Source organism: Engraulis encrasicolus, chromosome 17, assembly GCF_034702125.1.
Source record: "Engraulis encrasicolus isolate BLACKSEA-1 chromosome 17, IST_EnEncr_1.0, whole genome shotgun sequence".
Taxonomy (NCBI): domain Eukaryota; kingdom Metazoa; phylum Chordata; class Actinopteri; order Clupeiformes; family Engraulidae; genus Engraulis; species Engraulis encrasicolus.
The window spans coordinates 15443613-15461768 of record NC_085873.1 but is presented as its reverse complement, the minus strand read 5'-3'; the positions used below and the strand labels follow the sequence as shown (position 1 = coordinate 15461768).

General features: G+C 42.9%; 2 protein-coding genes across 2 annotated transcripts; both read left to right on the top strand.

Annotated features, from left to right (window-relative positions):
- The first annotated feature begins 216 nt into the window (after positions 1-216).
- Positions 217-9673, top strand: LOC134467272 (protein-glutamine gamma-glutamyltransferase E-like). The gene is made up of 13 exons (XM_063221173.1): positions 217-302; positions 834-1007; positions 1578-1817; positions 2230-2348; positions 2853-2981; positions 4428-4605; positions 5077-5212; positions 5331-5440; positions 5790-6024; positions 6588-6901; positions 7640-7803; positions 8310-8443; positions 9097-9673. The coding sequence occupies exons 1-13, from the start codon at positions 266-268 to the stop codon at positions 9299-9301; spliced, it is 2175 nt and encodes a 724-aa protein (XP_063077243.1). The 5' UTR covers positions 217-265; the 3' UTR covers positions 9302-9673.
- Positions 9674-13953: 4280 nt separating this feature from the next.
- Positions 13954-17400, top strand: LOC134467271 (uncharacterized). Its single transcript, XM_063221172.1, has 7 exons — positions 13954-14057; positions 14183-14294; positions 14906-14942; positions 15049-15182; positions 15509-16811; positions 16932-16992; positions 17104-17400. The coding sequence occupies exons 1-7, from the start codon at positions 14048-14050 to the stop codon at positions 17232-17234; spliced, it is 1788 nt and encodes a 595-aa protein (XP_063077242.1). The 5' UTR covers positions 13954-14047; the 3' UTR covers positions 17235-17400.
- Positions 17401-18156: the final 756 nt, after the last annotated feature.

The following is an 18156-nucleotide window of genomic DNA, read 5'->3' as shown; positions in this document are numbered from 1 at the left end:
TGCCATTCACGTTTTCCCTTTATGAACTATTGACGTGACTGTGGTGAACCTAATAGGCCTATATAAGAACACTATTAGCCTAAACAGAAAAGTTTCAAACTTTCCCTTTCATGTAGGCTATCAATCACTCACTTTTGAGGGGTGGGGTGTGGAAGCCAGCGCTTCTCGCATGGGCTAGCGGCATGGGTAGAGTCTTTCCAAAGAAGTCTCGCAACTCCTTTCAGTCACTCGTCATCACGGTCCGCTCCTGGGCAATCAGACTGACATGTTTAATTCCCAAGAAATGGGAGGGCAGCAAGCAGGTAAGATGCGGGACAGGACCGATATAAAAAACAAGCTAATTCTGATCATCTTTACAGTCTTTTCGAAGCTATACTACAACAAGATGACTTACGGTACCCTGGCACTTGGTAAGTCTGCTGAGATATGTTTGTTTAAAATTATATATAGCCTAGGCCTAACTTTACTGAGTTAAGTTGACTCGTTATGTATTTGAAGTGTTTTTAACACCTAATGTGTGTTACTTTTGCATATAGCTGTTACTGTCAACCATGTTGTCAACTTGATCACATTTTTGACCAGCGTCTTTATGCAGCTATATTCGCAGACAGTGAATGCTGGCTACATTTTAAGAAAACATGGATAGTTCTAGAATTTAGTCTACCTCATCAGGCACGAGAGAGATGTTTAATTCACTTATTTAACGCCGGAGTGTGCAAGCTGTCTTGATGAGCACGAAGACAGACAGGTCGGTTCTCTTCTATGTAGGCTAGTTTAGTCATTCATTTAAATGTGTCAGTGAAGTTTGACGAGTTTCCATCGTATTTTGGTAGAAATCCTCTGCGTTGACCTTCGCGTCAAGGAAAACAGCAAGGCTCACAGTACGCAGGAGATCAGCAGCACCAAACGTCTCGTAGTGCGCCGTGGCCAGAACTTCCAGCTCACCCTCCACACCAGTCGGCAGTTCAAACCTGATGCGGATGAGCTGCTCTTCACTGTGGAGACAGGTGCGTTTTATTCATGTGATTTTCGGATCCATCATTCCACTATTATAGCATATTCTTTCTTATTTGGAAACCCTGACATTGTAAAATGAATCATTCACTGAAGGCTAATGTCTGTTGATAGTCAGCACTGAGAGAATTGAATTGAACACTTGCAGTTGGTCTACTCTCAAGTGTTGAATTAACTCAGTAATGACTTAAAAGCAGACATTAGAGCACAACCATGACATGGGCAGTCGTGGGTAAGCTGTTAGGGTGTCACACTTGTAGCCCAAAGGTTGCCGGTTCGACTCCCGACCCGCCAGGTTGGTGGGGGGAGTAATCAACCAGTGCTCTCCCCCATCCTCCTCCATGATTGAGGTGCCCTGAGCATGGTACCGTCCCAACGGACTGCTCCCTTGGGGCGCCATTGGGGTCTGCCCCCTTGCACGGGTGAGGCATAAATGCAATTTCTTGTGTGCAGTGTTCACTTGTGTGCTGTGGAGTGCTGTGTCACAATGACAATGGGAGTTGGGGTTTCCCAAGGGGCTTTCACTTTCACTTCATTTGAGTGTTCACGATTCTGACCTGCAGGGGCATGGCCATCGGAGGCAAAGGGCACTCGGTGTGTGTTTGGATTGGGGGAGACCAATGCAAAATCTGGCTGGACAGCCCAGGTGCAGGACAGTGACTACTCCTCCGTCACTTTGGCTATCAGCAGTCCAGCCAATGCCTGTGTGGGCCTGCACACTCTGACTGTGAAGGTCGGCTCACAGAATGCAATCTCCAAACCAGTCGCCAACCTGACGGTTCTCTTCAACCCCTGGTGTACAGGTATGTGAATGTGAGCCTGTGGCATGTGGAGAACTGAGGAACCTTCTTATATCACATTACACTTAGTTGCCGATTTCATCCAAAGCAACATAGGCCTAGGCCTACAGTTTAATTTTCTTTAAATTTAATTTCCTTGCTTTTTACTTATTTGTGAATCACATTGAATTGCATCTGTGTGTGAAATGCGCATTACAAATAAACTTGCCTTGCCTTACAGTTATTACTACTGGGTGAGATTTGAACCAGCTACCCTGTCACTAAGCCCTCTAATCATGAGGTCTCAGCTGACTAGTCATATCTGCCTGCTCATTAATATACCTATTTGTGTGTGTGTGTGTGTGTGTGTGTGTGTGTGTGTGTGTGTGTGTGTGTGTGTGTGTGTGTGTGTGTGTGTGTGTGTGTGCGTGCGTAGATGACTCGGTGTACCTCCAGGATGAGGATGAGAGGCAGGAGTATGTGATGAATGAGAACGGCCTCATCTACAGAGGCTCCAGTGACCACATGGGGCCCATGGATTGGAACTTTGGACAGGTAGGCCTACAGAGATATGCAACAGCACTGTGGTTAAATGACACTTCGTTATATGGGAGACAGAGAGGTTGTAGGCAACTTTCCCGCCTTAAAGATGGGATGTCTGGTGGGTGCATATAGGTTCCAGTAACAATTGCCCTGATTCTACGTAGTTGTGAGACAATGTAGCAAATATTTGAAAATGAAAATGACCGATGGAATATTAAAGGCAGATCCTGCAGCTATAGCAGAAATTATTTTAATGACTTCACTAGTCTGCACTCTGAGTGCTTGGTGTACAATAAAGCATGTTTGGCATATGATAGCTGGCCTCGCTCCCGGGATGATTTAAGACACAACATTTACTGTGGTCATCCCCCTGGTGTGTGTGTGTGTGTGTGTGTGTGTGTGTGTGTGTGTGTGTGTGTGTGTGTGTGTGTGTGTGTGTGTGTGTGTGTGTGTGTGTGTGTGTGTGCGTGTGCGTGTGTATGCTTGCTTCACTTCACTCCTCCCTGTTTCTTGCAGTTTGAGGAAGACATGGTTGACATCTGTCTGAAGCTGCTAGATGTGAACCCCAAGTGCCTGTGCGACTCTGCTGAAGACTTCTCTGAACGCTGCAATCCCATCTATGTAGGGAGGGTCATCAGTGCCATGGTATGTATGGGGGCACACACGCACGCACGCTCACATGCTACACAAACAGACACACACACACACAGATACACACACACACACAGATACACACACACACACACACACACACACACACACACACACACACACACACACACACACACAGTATGTCACATAAATTAGTACACCCTCACATTTTTGTAGATTTGTAAGATATCTTTTCATAGACAACATTATAGAAATGTCCCTTTGGCACAATGATCAGTGACCTGTTAACAATATATAACCACTTACATTTGTTGTTCACTCACAAAAAATCAAAATACAGCCATTCATGTTTGAACATGTACCCACAAAAGTGAGTACACCCCAGATTAAAATCTGATAGAGAAGGGGCCATGTTGGCCCAAATCGTCTTGAAATGAAAGGGGATTAAAAGGGAGGTCATCGGTGTGTGTGTTTGAACCTTTCTTTACGTTAAACTTTTACATTTTGAGTCTGCACCTGGATTAAATAGATTGGTGTGAGATTTGAATGAAATCCGATGGAGAGTATCATGATCTGCTTCAGTAGTCACAGTGCATGTTGACATGCATGTTTCTTTTAGGTGTAATTCAGATTTCCAATGTTGACGGAATTCATGCGTCCCCAAACCATGTCAGTCCCATTACCATGCTTGACTAGCCAGATGATACAAATTTCGTAAAACTCACTTGTTTACCACCACACATGCTTGACACCATCTAAAGCAAATCTGTCTATCTTGGTCTCTTCAGACCACATGACATGGTTCCAGTGATCCATATCCTTGGTCTGTTAATTTGTCTTGAGACTAAGATAAACAAACTTGCTTTACTTGAACATGGCTTGGAGCTACATAAATAAATGCGCTCATGCACGAATCGTGCCCGCGCACGTGTATCCTACAGCAAGCATACCGAGGTCCAACAGAGTGAAAAAATTCAAAAGGTTCAAGGAGTAAAAGCCAAGCACAGTTTTGCTGATACAGTATGTAAAAATATGAACTCATACACATATTGCAAGACTCTGTTTTACAGAACTCACCACGCCCAGTCATCACACACACACACACACACACACACACACACACACACACACACACACACACACACACACACACACACACACACACACACACACACAGTAAGAGGCTACAGGGTAAACGAATGACAAAGAAACACCCGGAGACTGCTAATCACAGATGGTGAATTTAAAGTTGGAAGGAAGTAAATGTATACAGATGTCACATATTCTAAAATAATAAAATGACGAGACCGAGACTGGAATGTTAGTGTCATTAGATTGAGGTCGCTGAAGGCACTCCTTGGTGAGGCATTCCTTTCTCTCTCCTTGGGCCCGAAGTCTTAAAAACGTACAGACTGTGTCCGTGTGACTTTATTGATAGTTTGCTGATCTAAAAGTTCATTTTCTTGACATCCCCCACAGATCAACGCTAATGACGACCGCGGTGTGCTAGCTGGCCGCTGGAGTGCTCCGTATTCAGGGGGTGTGGCCCCCACCCAGTGGAGCGGCAGCGTGGACATCCTCCGGCAGTGGTACAAGAAGCGCTGCGCACCCGTCAACTACGGCCAGTGCTGGGTGTTCGCCGGGGTGATGTGCACTGGTGAGCTTAAAACAGATAGGCCTACAGATACTGACGAGAACAGTACATACCGATAAAGATACTGACACAGACACGCACACACATAATCAAGATACTGACACATACACACACACACGCACACACACACACACATACAATGAAGATACTGAAACGGACACACACGCACAGCACACACAGATACAGACAGACACGTAGCTCAAAGCTCTGCAATAGTCATATTTTAATCTTCAGATTCATGAAGAATATGGTATTTTTGCAGTCATAGACATGACTGGTTGCAATTTAAACCCTCTGACTCATGTACTACAGCATACTGTTTTACAGTACACTTTCCCCAGTGCAAGATAGTGATATGTGGTGTGTGTGTGTGTGTGTGTGTGTGTGTGTGTGTGTGTGTGTGTGTGTGTGTGTGTGTGTGTGTGTGTGTGTGTGCGCGCGTGTGTGTGTGCGTGTGTACTGTACTGCTACTAGTTATGAGGTGTTTGGGAATCCCCTGCCGTGTGGTCACCAACTTCAATTCGGCCCACGACACGGACAAGAGCCTGACTATTGACTCGTACTACGATGAAAACGGCGAACGCGCTAAGGCCAGCCAGGACAGCGTCTGGTGAGTTTACTCATACTGTACATGCACTCCACAGTATACGAAATAGTCCATTTTGCAATAAACTATTATTGTCTATTGTACAGATTAATCTACAATGAATTTGTGTGTGTGTGTGTAGGAACTTCCATGTATGGGTTGAGGCATGGATGAAGCGTCCAGACCTCTCCAGGGATTCAACATATGACGGCTGGCAGGTGCTGGACCCCACCCCTCAGGAGGAGAGCAAAGGTACACACATACACACACACACACACACACACACACACACACACACACACACACACACACACACACACACACACCAAGATTTCACAATATTTTCAGATTAGTTATCCACATGGATGTGGCAGGCTATCACACACGCACACACACACACACACACACACACACACACACACACACACACACACACACACACACACACACACACACACACACACACAATTCCTCCAAGTCTTCTCTATCTTTCACATCATGACTCACTGTACTGTATATCTTAATTCATTCATATTGGTTTCTTACTCATGTTTTGCTCACTCTTGAGGTGCTCATTGTTCATCTGTCCTCTTCCCTTTAGGAGTGTACTGCTGCGGTCCATGCCCCGTTAAAGCCATCTTGGAGGGCCACACGGACATGAAGTACGACGCGCCGTTCGTCTTCGCGGAGGTGAACGCGGACCAGGTGTCCTGGATGGTGGGGAGGGACGGCTCCAAGCGCAAACTCCACACCGACACCAGGACTGTGGGCAAGAACATCAGCACCAAAGCTGTGGGCAAGAACAGACGCCAGGACCTCACGGACAACTACAAATAGAGAGAATTGGGCAGTTACGGGGACGATACAGGGGGCAATGACAGGATTGGCTCCTAATTTTCCGATAAAATGGTTGAAGAAACTTCTCTACTGTACATCAAAGTTCTCCTGATATAAATGTTGTAGTGTAGCTTCGGAATCTGAAGGACCATAATGTTCTGCTTCATGTTTAGCATGATAGGATACACCCAAAAATAGCTTACACTTTTTTTGTAAAGCAGCTTTAAAGTATATTTATTACGTTCACGAAACAAAATCTTGATTTTTCCAAGGGATCTAGTCAAGGTCAGGAGGTGTTTGTTGTCAGGCAGCCTCATTACCTTCAGGGGTGGGGAACCTATGTCTCAAACGCTGTTTACAGAATTACATTTGGCAATATTAAGTTATATTTTCATTGGACCTAGTAAAGGTGGGGTCTGTTGAAAGGGTGTCCACCTTCGATATAGGCCTAAAGTGCAGGGGGAAATCCTGGTTTGTGTTCATAGTACGGCCCTTGAAGGATTCATAGACCCATAAAGTGATGTACTGTATAATGTATAAAGTGCTGTGTGCTGGTGTTCTTCCTGGTAGGCTCTAAGCGAGAGCGTGACGTGTTTGAGGAGGCAGTGAGGAGAGGAGATATGGAGAGGCCCACTCTGCCTCCAGTGGAGGAACCGGAGGAACCGGAGAACTTCCAAAGGCTCACCGTGAAACTGACCGAGGAGAAGCAGTCGACCGTCGGGCAGGACGTGGAGCTGACCCTGGTCATCCACAGCGAGCACCAGACCTCCCAGGAGCTGAGCGTCAAGCTCAACGCCCAGGCCATGAGGTACACGGGCGTGCCCGTCAGCCTGGTGTGGAGGCAGGAGAGGGACGTCCAGCTGCAGCCTAAACAAGGTGGGTCTACCAGGGCATTATTGAGCATGTGGCTGCCTGTGTACAGTAAGAAAATAGCATTTTATGGATATCATACACATATTTGTCACACCTACATGTCACACCTTTTTCTTGGTTTGGCCTGTCCTATGATTTACCGCACAAACACACGAAAGGCGACAATGTGGTAATTGACCTTGTATAGAGGATCTGGTGACTAAAGAGACAAAAGCGGCAGTTTAACGTTGAAGTGAATATTATGATAATGAGATGTGATGTGGTTCGGAATGTTGGAATGCTTCCATTCTGCTTTTAACGGTCATACTCGCTTTTGTCGCTCATACCGTTCTCGCTTTGAAAATAGTCCAGCAACAGTTAGCAGCTTTTGTCTCTTTTGGTGTGCTTGTGCAGTTAACGCTTAGTTGTAGTGTTACACTATACTACACTAAAGTTGTGAGAGGATGCTCAAAGCTTGTGCCATTATCAGCACACATAAGTGTTTCATCTGTGTTTAGAGGTGCCAGCAAGGCCAAAAAGTTTGCGAAATGGGAGCTTGAATTAAGTGCTGTCGTCAACGGTGCTATTTGTATTTTGGTGCAATATTTTGTGTTTTCTCCTCCACTATGCATTTTTTGGGCGGTGCAACTTATATACTGAGGTTCCATTTATAGTCCTGTCATATAGAGTATGCTCTAATGACTTGTAATGTGCACATGGGATGATCATCATGATGGGGTTTGTGTGGGCCTGTGTTTGCAGACTTGGAGATTTCTATCCAGATCCCGTATTCTGCATATGGATCCAAAATGTTGGGCAATGAGAGTATGAAGGTGTCTGCCTTGGTGTTTAGTGAGCAGAACCCCAGGGAGAGCTACCTAGCTGAGAAGAACATCGTACTGGAGGACCCCACACTCACCATCAAGGTTGGTACACACTCGCAAACTGAACTGGGCATGACTAGCACACACAGAGACGGGTATGGGAACCATTCCCCAAAACTGTAACCTTAGAATGAGCTCGTTCAGATTGGCTTGGCTATGGAATTATCAAAGCTTATTGCAGCTTTATGAAATATTTAAATAATAGACAGCGTTACGTTAAGTGTTTGCGGGCCCAGCTACTCACACTACGGACACTTTAAGGTCGATTTTGCCCCCCTTTGACACTTGTATAGCTACCTTTTGTACTGTCAGTGACAGAAAACAGTGAATTTACTGTAACTTACTGTAGTGGTGTGAATAGCAAGGCAGTCATAGCAATCCATTTATGACATGACATCCAAAAGAGTCCATTGTTGAGGCTAATTTCCAGGCACTTGGAATATTGACCATGATGGTCTTGAATGCAAAGACGATGCATTTACTAATATAATGATACGTTTAAAAAAGCAGCGAAAAACACAGTGAAAATGTGTGTTTGAACTTCTTAGGCGCCAAGCACGTGCCACCAGTACATGGAGATGAGTGTGGACTTGATGTTCCACAACGACCTGGACTGCCCTCTCAGGCACGGCCTCCTTAGGATCTCGGGCAGTGGGCTAGTGAGAAACACCATGCTGATCAGGTGAGACTGACACACACACACACAAACACACACAGAGAGACAAACTACACACCATACACACACTTATATAGGTGGGCACTGCATGCTAGTCCTACTTGTCATTGTATTCCTGTGCATGTTGCAATTGTATTGCACTACATTTAGCTGAACCTTTTTTCCAAAGCAAATGACACAACGTGATTGAAAATTGTCTATCATGCCCTTTCTTCTCTACCATTACTATCAGATTTTATCCAGTATTACAGCTAATATACAATGTAATATAATTTCAAAACATTTTGTGTTGTTCAAAACATTTTGTGTTTTAAACTGATGTATTATTATTATTATTATTATTATTATTATTATTAATAATAATAATAATATGTAAGTTAATATTTTGTAACATTTTGTGTTGTCACTATGCACATTCTACGTAAGTCCGTATAACATTCGTATAATATATAAGAATAAAAAAAGATTCATTTCAAAGAGCTGTGGTTTTGCATCATGACACAGTAAAGAGAAAATAAAGAGAAATAACTGAAAACATAAGTAATTGTGGTATATTCTGATATATTGCGTTATCGTGCTATAAAGTAGTCCATATCTTGACATATACGTATATATTGTTCCATATCGGCCAGCAGTAACATCTGTATTGTGTTTGCCAGTGTCCCCCACCTGCCGGCCAATCACCGGGTGCGTCTGCAGATCCCCATCTCCCCGTACAGAGTAGGCAAGCACAAACTGGTGGCCAACTTCGACTGCAGCGCCCTCAGAGACATCAAGGCCTGCTGTGACATAGAGGTCCTTCCTGATCCGGTCTTGAATGGAAACAATGGAATAGACGACTTCATCTGTATATATCCTCTGTGAAATAACTCAATAAACTAATTGAAACATTAGCTGGCAGGTATTGAATGGAAATTACTTCCACTGAGCTCAGCATACCTGATCCTCTTGCCTGATTATCATCTACTTTCCGATCTCTGTTTGAGGCTTGGTCTGACAACGTGCATAACTATGAATGTTTCCTAGATTTTTGTTATCAGTGCTATGTAATCAGTTGATGTTAATGCTTATTGTCAATATAGTGTATTTATTATAGTGTAAAGCTGTTGCCATCATTACTATTTTCTTATGGCTATAACTGCAATGATGTATGAGCAGTTATGTACACACTGAATGTAACTGTCAGCCTTCATGTTGTATTGAAGATGAACCTACCAGTAAAAGTTCTTAAGACAACTCCTCTGTTGTGTGTTGTGTGTGTGACAATGAAAACGGTGGAAAAAATAGTGAAATTCAAAGTGTAAAAGATAAGAACAGCACAACACACACAAAACCCACAGAATCTGGGTTCTACCTAAGCCCAGCATGCCCAGTCATCCATGCGCCCCCACACACACCCTCTGATGGCTAGAATTTATGAATTTATCACCACATCATGCCCCCCCCCTTGAAATGGGTACTGAAACGATGAACTCCACCCATGTGCAGAGCGTTCATGTGATTTACTTGGCAATAGCGCTCCTGAGAATGTAACCAACCACATCAACACTGCTACAGACTCACAGAAATATTTATGTGAGAGCGGTCACAAATTGCATTATTATAATGATTGTTAATGTTATAATAGTCACAATAACATTGCACCAATTAACTGCTATCGATGGACAGGAGCCCTCATTCAAGACCAGTTTGAACCAGTTTGAACCGGTTTGACCTAAACCAGTTTGAACCAGCTTGACCTAAACCAGTTTAATCTGTTTTGAACCGGTTTACTCCGTATGAAATCATTTTCAATTAGGGATGCAAACGATTGCAAAAGACTTTAATCGATCAATGCATTAATCGATTAAAAAACATTAATCGCAATTAATCGACAATTCAACTGACAAGAGACCCAGATGAAATGGGCATGTGAAGAGTGTGTGTGAAAAGGGGTGTGAATAGTGGGAATATTTAAATCACCTTTGGATTAAGGAATTGAAATGGAATTAATTTAAATGTGGTATATTATCTCAATTTTTAATTAAAATGTTTAGATTTAGTAGTTTTTTTTTCGAGAAACATTGATATTTCGGGGGGGGAAACGCCGCTTATCAATTAATCGTAAGTCGATCGATAAGGCTATCAACTAATGATTAATGCATTAATCGATAATTTGCATCCCTATATTGAACGGGTTTGACCCAAACCATTTTTAACCGGTTTTATCCAGTTGGAACCAGTTTGAGCTGGCTTGACCTAAACCTAAACTAAACTGGTTTGACCTAAACCAGTTTCAACTGGTTTGAACCAGCTTGACCCAAACCAGTGTAATCTGTTTTGAACCAGTTTGTTCTGGATGACACAGTTTGAACCGGTTTGACACAAACCATTTTCAACCGGTTTTATCCAGTTGGAACCAGTTTGAGCTGGCTTGAACCAGTTTGATCCAGACAAGTTTGAACTGGTTTGAGATCACAAAGACAATTAGCTCCTGCAACATGATTGCATTCACAGAATTTTGGCAAAATGTGTTAAACTGCCACAGAGATTTTGGCCCAAGAGGCCATGTTTGAAAATGTTCAGAATTCTGTGAGATCAGGGGCAGCTCCTGTCACAGCCATCCTAAAAATATTGGTTCACCTTGATGTAGTCAAAATTCTACACTACTAATATTTAGTAGCCTATATAGCATCAGTTAACATCATCAGACAATATCTTGTTAGCCTCTTTGATGAAATGCCGAAGGACAAAGGATACATAAATGCACCTATCTCCACAGTAAAGAACAGCTCATTCGCATCAGGTTTGAACTGGTGTGGAGAGTGAGCTGGAAGTTCTGGCTATGATGCACAATCAGATGCGAGGTACTGATCTGGTGCGTATTGCGAGCCGCTTTGTTTTCCTCAACATGGAGCTCACTGTTGGTGCAACCATATCTCGTGCCATTCGAGAAATACTTACGAAAAACTGTACTCGCTATTCCCACTATATTCTCATCAAAGACGGGAGACACGTATATAGGGCAGAAGTTGCATACACTTCCACTTCCCCCTTAATTACAATGAAATGCGTAGTGCTCCTCAAAATGACAAAAGCGAACTGACTACCAACTCATTTTGTATGATTGTATGAAGAAAAATCCATCCACAATAAAACACTAATGCAAAATGCACCTGTCTGCACACCACATGTGCACATGGACATAAAATAGCCAGGAAAAGAAAATATCCCATCTTGGCTTGAATAGCATTTGAAACATTGTAGCAGCACACAATGAACATTAATATGTATATTCATTGAAAGTGTGTGTTATATACATATATATAGTACAACTGTGTTGTAACTATTTAGACCCTTACATACTGAGTAGTCTAATATTTTTTTTAAACGGTTGTACAAAACGCCACTGCTAGTAAAAAAAGAAGTTATATAAGAGCTCTTTTCCAAAATGAGACACATCCATTTTGTAGAATGTTGTGAAATTTACATTTTTGTACTGGGCATTCCATTGAATTGCAATGCAAATTCAAAACTCAAAACATTTGGATGACAAGAAGTCAAACATAGATGATAGGACTTCTAACAGTCAATTCCAATATTAAAATGCAAAAAGTCAAAAATAGTTTATAATATATCTCATTTTGGAAAAGAGGTCTTCATATAGGCTACACCCTGTTCCAACATGAACAAGAGCTCCTGGGCAGACGCTGAAGTGGGGAATACAGAGCCATACAGGAGGAATACTATAAAACCAAACATGGTAACCGCCAATGAACCTGCGGCTGTCACAGCACGTGTAAACCAGAAATTTCCCAGAAGTGGCGCGTTCTAGACCTAAACAACCAGGGGGCGGGGGAGGGGGGGGGGGTTTGAGGTGGGGCAATTGTAGCAGGTAGCAGGCTTCACTCAGAGTTCCTTGAGTGTGCTGGCCAAAACACTTCAAATTCAACAGAAAAGGGCGCACCTTGCATCAAATGTTTTTTTTGGTTTTTTTTTTGTGCACAGATGCGTTTTGGCGTGTGCCTTCCTCAGTCTGCATTGCAACAATGTAGCAATGTGTAACCACATTTAAACATTTGATGAAAGGTGCACCCTTTTCTGTTGAATTTGGGGTTGAGGTGGGGCAAATGGGTTTAGTTCAATATTCTATGTATTTTATATATCAATCTGTCAACAGGGGCTGCTTAAAATGACGCCTTGAGTGCTTGATCTTCTGAATGCAGAGGTAGACCAATCAGACATCTGGGCTTGTCATAAACAGACAAGCAAAAGGAGGCCATTGCCTTGGGCTCCCATCTGACAGGGCGCTGGTATGACTGGTTATGTACTTATGCAAATGACAGCAGAGAGTGGGAGTGTGGCAACATCTCCCTGAATTCAATGAGCGATAAGTGCAATGATGCTACTATCAAAATCACTCTTGAAGTTCCCCGTCCCCATTAGTTTGAAGAGAAAAAAAGGACAATGGAACCCTCTTTGCCCAGGGCCTCCTGAAAATGCCGTGAAATGGCCCTGTCTGGACATAGAAAGGTGCCGTAAATAAGTTTGCATTAAAAGTATGAATAAAAAGGAGACCCTGTCTTTCTCTCCTAGCAATGAGACACAGACATTCAGGTGAGTTGTAAATCACCAGGAATACATTAGCACGGCTTAACCTCATCTATTACTTATTTTTTTGCTAGTAAATAAGTAAGCAGTTTATTTACAGTATATATACTGTAGGCCTAGCCTAGCTCATTTCAACACAGCTTGCAATGACCTGACCATCATGCTGTATAATAAGTATGTATACTAAATAAACAAAGAAATAAGCAAATAAACAAATAAACACACAGTTTAAAAATTATTTAAAAATTGATTAAATCATGTTAATGTTATACAAGTACAACAACAAATATAATACAAAGCCTTTTATTGCCATTATATAAAGTCTAATGAGATTTTAAGCCTCCCTTCGAGGCACATGGAGTCCTTGATAAGTGGACACATTCCCACAATTGTGCGTTCAGTGTTGTGACAGCTTTGGGGAAGAAGCTATCCTTCTTTCTGTTGGTTCTGATTGCTATGGATCTGTAGCGTCTGCCAGAGGGCAACAGTGTGAGGAGATGAAAGCCAGGGTCAGACGGGTCTTTAATGATACTCCTGGCACATAGGCAGCGGGAGTTATAGGTGGTTATGGGAGGCAGGGGGCAGCCTATGATTTTTTTGCGCTGTTTTGGTCACCCTCTGCAGTCTCTTCCTATTGTATGTTGTTAATTAAATTAAAAAAAAAAGATTGATAAAAATTGCAGAGTAAAGTTCTTTTGTAGTGTTTTCTTTCTTTTTTTGGGGGGGGGGGGGGGGTCCTGTTTATTTATTTGTTTTAGAAAGTAGACTCTTTTAGTGATGATAGTATTAGTAGGCTCATTATTATTATTAGAGTGAATAGAATGTTCCATTTGGTCATAGTACTGATGCTATAATCTTTACCTCTGTGATGTCAGTAATGACATCATGTTCTGTGTAGTCCAAGTTGATGCAGTGAGACACATTGTCATACACCTCTGCATTTGTGAAGGAGGAAAACAGCATTTTCTGTGCTGAAAAGATTGATTTTATTTTTTAAATGAAGTTAGGTCCTTGCAGAAGATGAGGAAAGGTCAGTATATCCTCAGTTAAATACTCACTAGACTATTATACATCTCTAAAAAAAACCTATCTAAAAATGTCTAAAAATAGAGAGAAACTGGGTGCATTTTATAGACATGTGTCTGACGATTTCAGGCACAGAGGATCCTTTCCAGTATGAGCCTGGACCTGGGTCTTCACACTCTGATGGACCAAGCTCACCTCAACCATTTACAGTGCAGGAATATATTTCCAACCTCTCTGAGGAGTGAGTTGCGCTTCTGCTATGTTACTAATCAAGATTTTATGATTTGTGATTCTTGCACCATGCTAAACCTTAAAGGTAGAATGTGCTGCCCATTGTAACTATGCTGCCCATTCCCAAATTTGTTGCATGAATATTTTTGAGATAAAAAGTAGAGCATGTTTTACTTACTGGACATTCAAAATGGCGGACACAGGGCAGATCCACTTTTTTATGTATGAACGGTGTAATTTTCCCAGTCTGAATACTTAGAAATGTATGGTGGTGGAAAATAAGAAAAGGATAACTGGGCAAGGTGAATAGGCATCATAATTGGGCAGCATACATTTTGGAATTAAGCTGCTAAACCAATTACAAACTCTACCTCTAAATCTACCATCAGCGTTATTTTTGTTGTAATGTGTGCTCCCTGGATTTGCAAGCTGCATATGACATCAAAACAGCTCAAATGTGTATTCAGCAAGTACGGAATTCGTAAACCCTCATCCTACTTGCCGACTGTAGTTTTAATGTTGATTTTAATGTTTATGTTAGACTCCCCCCATCCCACAGATTGGTTTATTCAGATATTCTGTTAAAATGTCACAATTAAATGTATTTATATTTTTTGACAGGGACTGGATGGCTTTCAGCAGCCTGTTGAATCCCCCTGTAAGTATTGATGCTGTTTCACAGTATTTTCATGTTGTTATTAAATGATTAATTTCGCCTGTTAAAGGATCAACTTTGTAACAACATGCATTTCTGTTGATCTCAGATGACAAGGAGCCAGTTTGTGGAGATTTGTCAGACTGTGTTGAAGGTGGCCAGCTCTAGCTCCATGGGTCTGATTCTACCAGCGTTTGCGCGTATGGAGAGAGATCTGGAGTGCTACTCATACAGCCCCTCAAGGTCAAATCAGAAAGTAACCCATAAATTCAGAAAATCAATCTCATACAGCCATTTTGGAGGCACACACAGGCCTGTACTCTTATTTTGGCATAGAGGGCATTTCCTGGTGTGCCGCGACAGTCCTTAGGGGCAGAGTTTTTGTGAGTTTCCTTAGAGACTGGCCCACAATTTAGGGGCCTGCACAAAAAATGGGCCTTGTTTTGGTCCCAGTCCCAGCCATGGACACACATCTGAAGATAACAAAATGCAGCTTTCTAAAAATGAAAAAAAAAAACCCTGACTTTCTAAATAAGTTTAATTGTTTGTCTGTTTTTTTCCAATGACAGGTTTAAAAGTGCAGGCTCGTCCTCCTCAGATAGGACCACTGGAGCTCCTGTAGGTCTGGGCGGCATGCTGCGGATGCAAGGTGCCCTGGCAGCCTTCCACAAGTGCACTGCAGCATGGCGGCGTCCTGTCTCAGCTCTTGCTAATGCTGTTCGTCCTTCCACCGTGACTAAGCTTCGCATTTACTGTGCCAAGCGCAGGCCTTCTCCTGACCTGCCTGACGTTACGGTGACGCGACCTTCCACTGTGACTGAGCTTCGCGTTTACAGTGCCAATCGCATGGCTTCACTTGATCTGCCTGAAGTTGTTAGTGTGCTGCGACAAGAGGGTGAATCCCAAGACCCAACAGGCATCGACAGGATATTGGAGAAAGTGTTGTCCAACGAAGGCATCGACCACGTCGCCAAACACCTGGTTGACCAAATGCATGGTGTTCTACAGGAGGGTAGGCTGCCTGAGACTACAAGCCAATGCAGCCCTAGCTCACAGCTGACTGAGATGTACTCTTATGCAGAGGCAGCAATCAAAGACTTGCTCCAGCCTTATTTTCTGCCTCTTGTGGCTCACGCTGCTTCTGTGGACAATGCAGAATTCAGAGGTGCTGCTTTTGCTGCCGCTGATGCAGTAGATGGTGTTCAAGCCAAAGCAAAGGCTGAGGACGCAATATCTTCTCAGAGCAGGGCCCAAAGCGCCAGGTCAAGCACTGCCAGCTGTGAGCTGGACACAATCCATCCAGACTCCTCTGCATTGCAGGTGCATGCCAGCATGGTGAGCTTCTTCACCGACCTGATGGTCAACCAGGTGTTGGACAAGCTTCACTTGGACATACCTGCTCAGCAGGACGCTGCAGATGAACCAGATACAGCAAGCGCAGGAGGACCTGATGGTTGCTTGACCAGTGTCCTCATGTTGCGTCTGTTGGCGAACATGAGGGATGGAGGGAGATCCTCCGTTGATAAGGGGCTTCAAGAGCTCATTGATAAAATCCTCTCAGAGCTCAGCGGTCCCTCTGGAGTGCCAAACGTCCATGGCTACTTAAACAACACCGGGATTCAGAACATCAACAGGACCATGGAGAAGTTCCTGCTGAAGGAGTTTGGCTCCAAAAACATCCTGCAGAGAGCAGCGAACCCAAAGGACAACTCGTTTAACATGACCTTTCTGGCAAAGTTGAGGGAAGTCTTGAATGCAGAAGCCACTGGTGCCCCATCTGCCCTGAGTGGCTCAGCTTTCCCCGGGTCAGACTCAGGGCCAAAAGCAGCAGGTGGAATGAAAACAGGGAAGAAATCCAAATTTGGAGTGAAGGTACAGTAAGAAAAGACAAACTTTAAAAATATATATTTTTCATAAAGAGTTTCAGTCTCCCTTTTCGACAGCAGTGTAGTGGCAGCCTGTGAGTTAAAAGCACCTTTCTTCCTTGTGTAGATACCAAACAGACGAAAGCGAAGCTCAAAGGTGTCTCCAATCGGTGTTGCTGCTGACAAGGGTAAGGTTTTTATGACTTTGAAAGGGTAAAATATTCATTTTAATAGTGATCATTTTATTTTAATAATCACTCTCCTCTGCTTTTACTAATTGTTGCTTATTTCCACTGCAGGTCAACAAACAGTTACACCTGCTCCATCCGGGAACACCTCTGCTGCACCTGCTGATAAAGTGAAGCCTCGTAAACGCTCCTGGATCAAGAAGCTGTTCAGCTGCTGCGTGCCAAGTGAAACTCAATTTTGAACAAACCCCACACACCCAGCACCATCCACACCCTAATGATTCCTCCATCCCCATCCATTCCATATCCATAACCAATGTCAACACACACACAATTATATTTTGAGATGTAACAGAGAAAACCTCGTATCACCCCACAAAACACACACAGCATTAATATTAAAGCAAAAAAACAAAAAAACAAAAAACCCAAAACTTTTCCTCTTTGTTTATGTTTTCAATTGAAATGATACTGTAGATTTCATGCAAGTAACAAGTCTAGAAACATAGGAATCTGAAAAAAAAAATCTACTTCATGATCCAGTCACTTTGAAGTATTACTCTGTTGACTTAGTCTTAGGTCAGTTGAATTTGGGTTTGTGCGAGTATTTTTTTTTTTTTTTAAATCTTCAGTTTAAAATGTTGGCCTCAATGACTGTACTCTGTAAGTCGATACATGGTTAGCCTACTTCGCTAAATCAAATCACAATGTATTTATATACCACAATATCAGAATAGTTGACTCAAAGTGCTTTCAAATACCCATACCCACTTACCAGCTCTGGAGGCTGCCAAGAAGGCACCAATTGTCCAGGGTTCAGTCAGAGGCAGGTCCTTTGGTAAGGCCCAGGACAAACTCATCTGAAAGGGCCCCAAACCCAATATATCAGATTTAATGAGGACCCATGAAAGGACAGTTTGTAATTGAACTTAAGTGAATATTATGGTAATGAGCTATGATGTGGTTGGGCGACAGCCACCGGAGCCAATTGGAATGTTGGAATGCTTGCATTCCGCTTTTAACGATCATACTCACTTTTATCATTTTTGAGGTTTTGAAAAGAACACCTTGAGTGTTCCACACAGCTACACTGGCACAATAGTCTGTGCACAGATGAAGCCAAACTTGAGATGTTGACTTGAAGGGACACAGTGCTACATGTGG

What these genes read in the sequence shown, in the direction of transcription:
- LOC134467272 (XM_063221173.1), top strand. Translation starts at nt 266, where the DNA reads ATGTTTAATTCCCAAGAAATGGGAGGGCAGCAAGCAG. An exon ending in CCCTCAGGAGGAGAGCAAAG is followed by an intron (nt 5,441 to 5,789) that starts GTACACACATAC and finishes TCTTCCCTTTAG; the next exon opens with GAGTGTACTGCTGCGGTCCA. An exon ending in ACCCCACACTCACCATCAAG is followed by an intron (nt 7,804 to 8,309) that starts GTTGGTACACAC and finishes TGAACTTCTTAG; the next exon opens with GCGCCAAGCACGTGCCACCA.
- LOC134467271 (XM_063221172.1), top strand. An exon ending in GCAGCCTGTTGAATCCCCCT is followed by an intron (nt 14,943 to 15,048) that starts GTAAGTATTGAT and finishes TGTTGATCTCAG; the next exon opens with ATGACAAGGAGCCAGTTTGT. An exon ending in CGGTGTTGCTGCTGACAAGG is followed by an intron (nt 16,993 to 17,103) that starts GTAAGGTTTTTA and finishes TTTCCACTGCAG; the next exon opens with GTCAACAAACAGTTACACCT.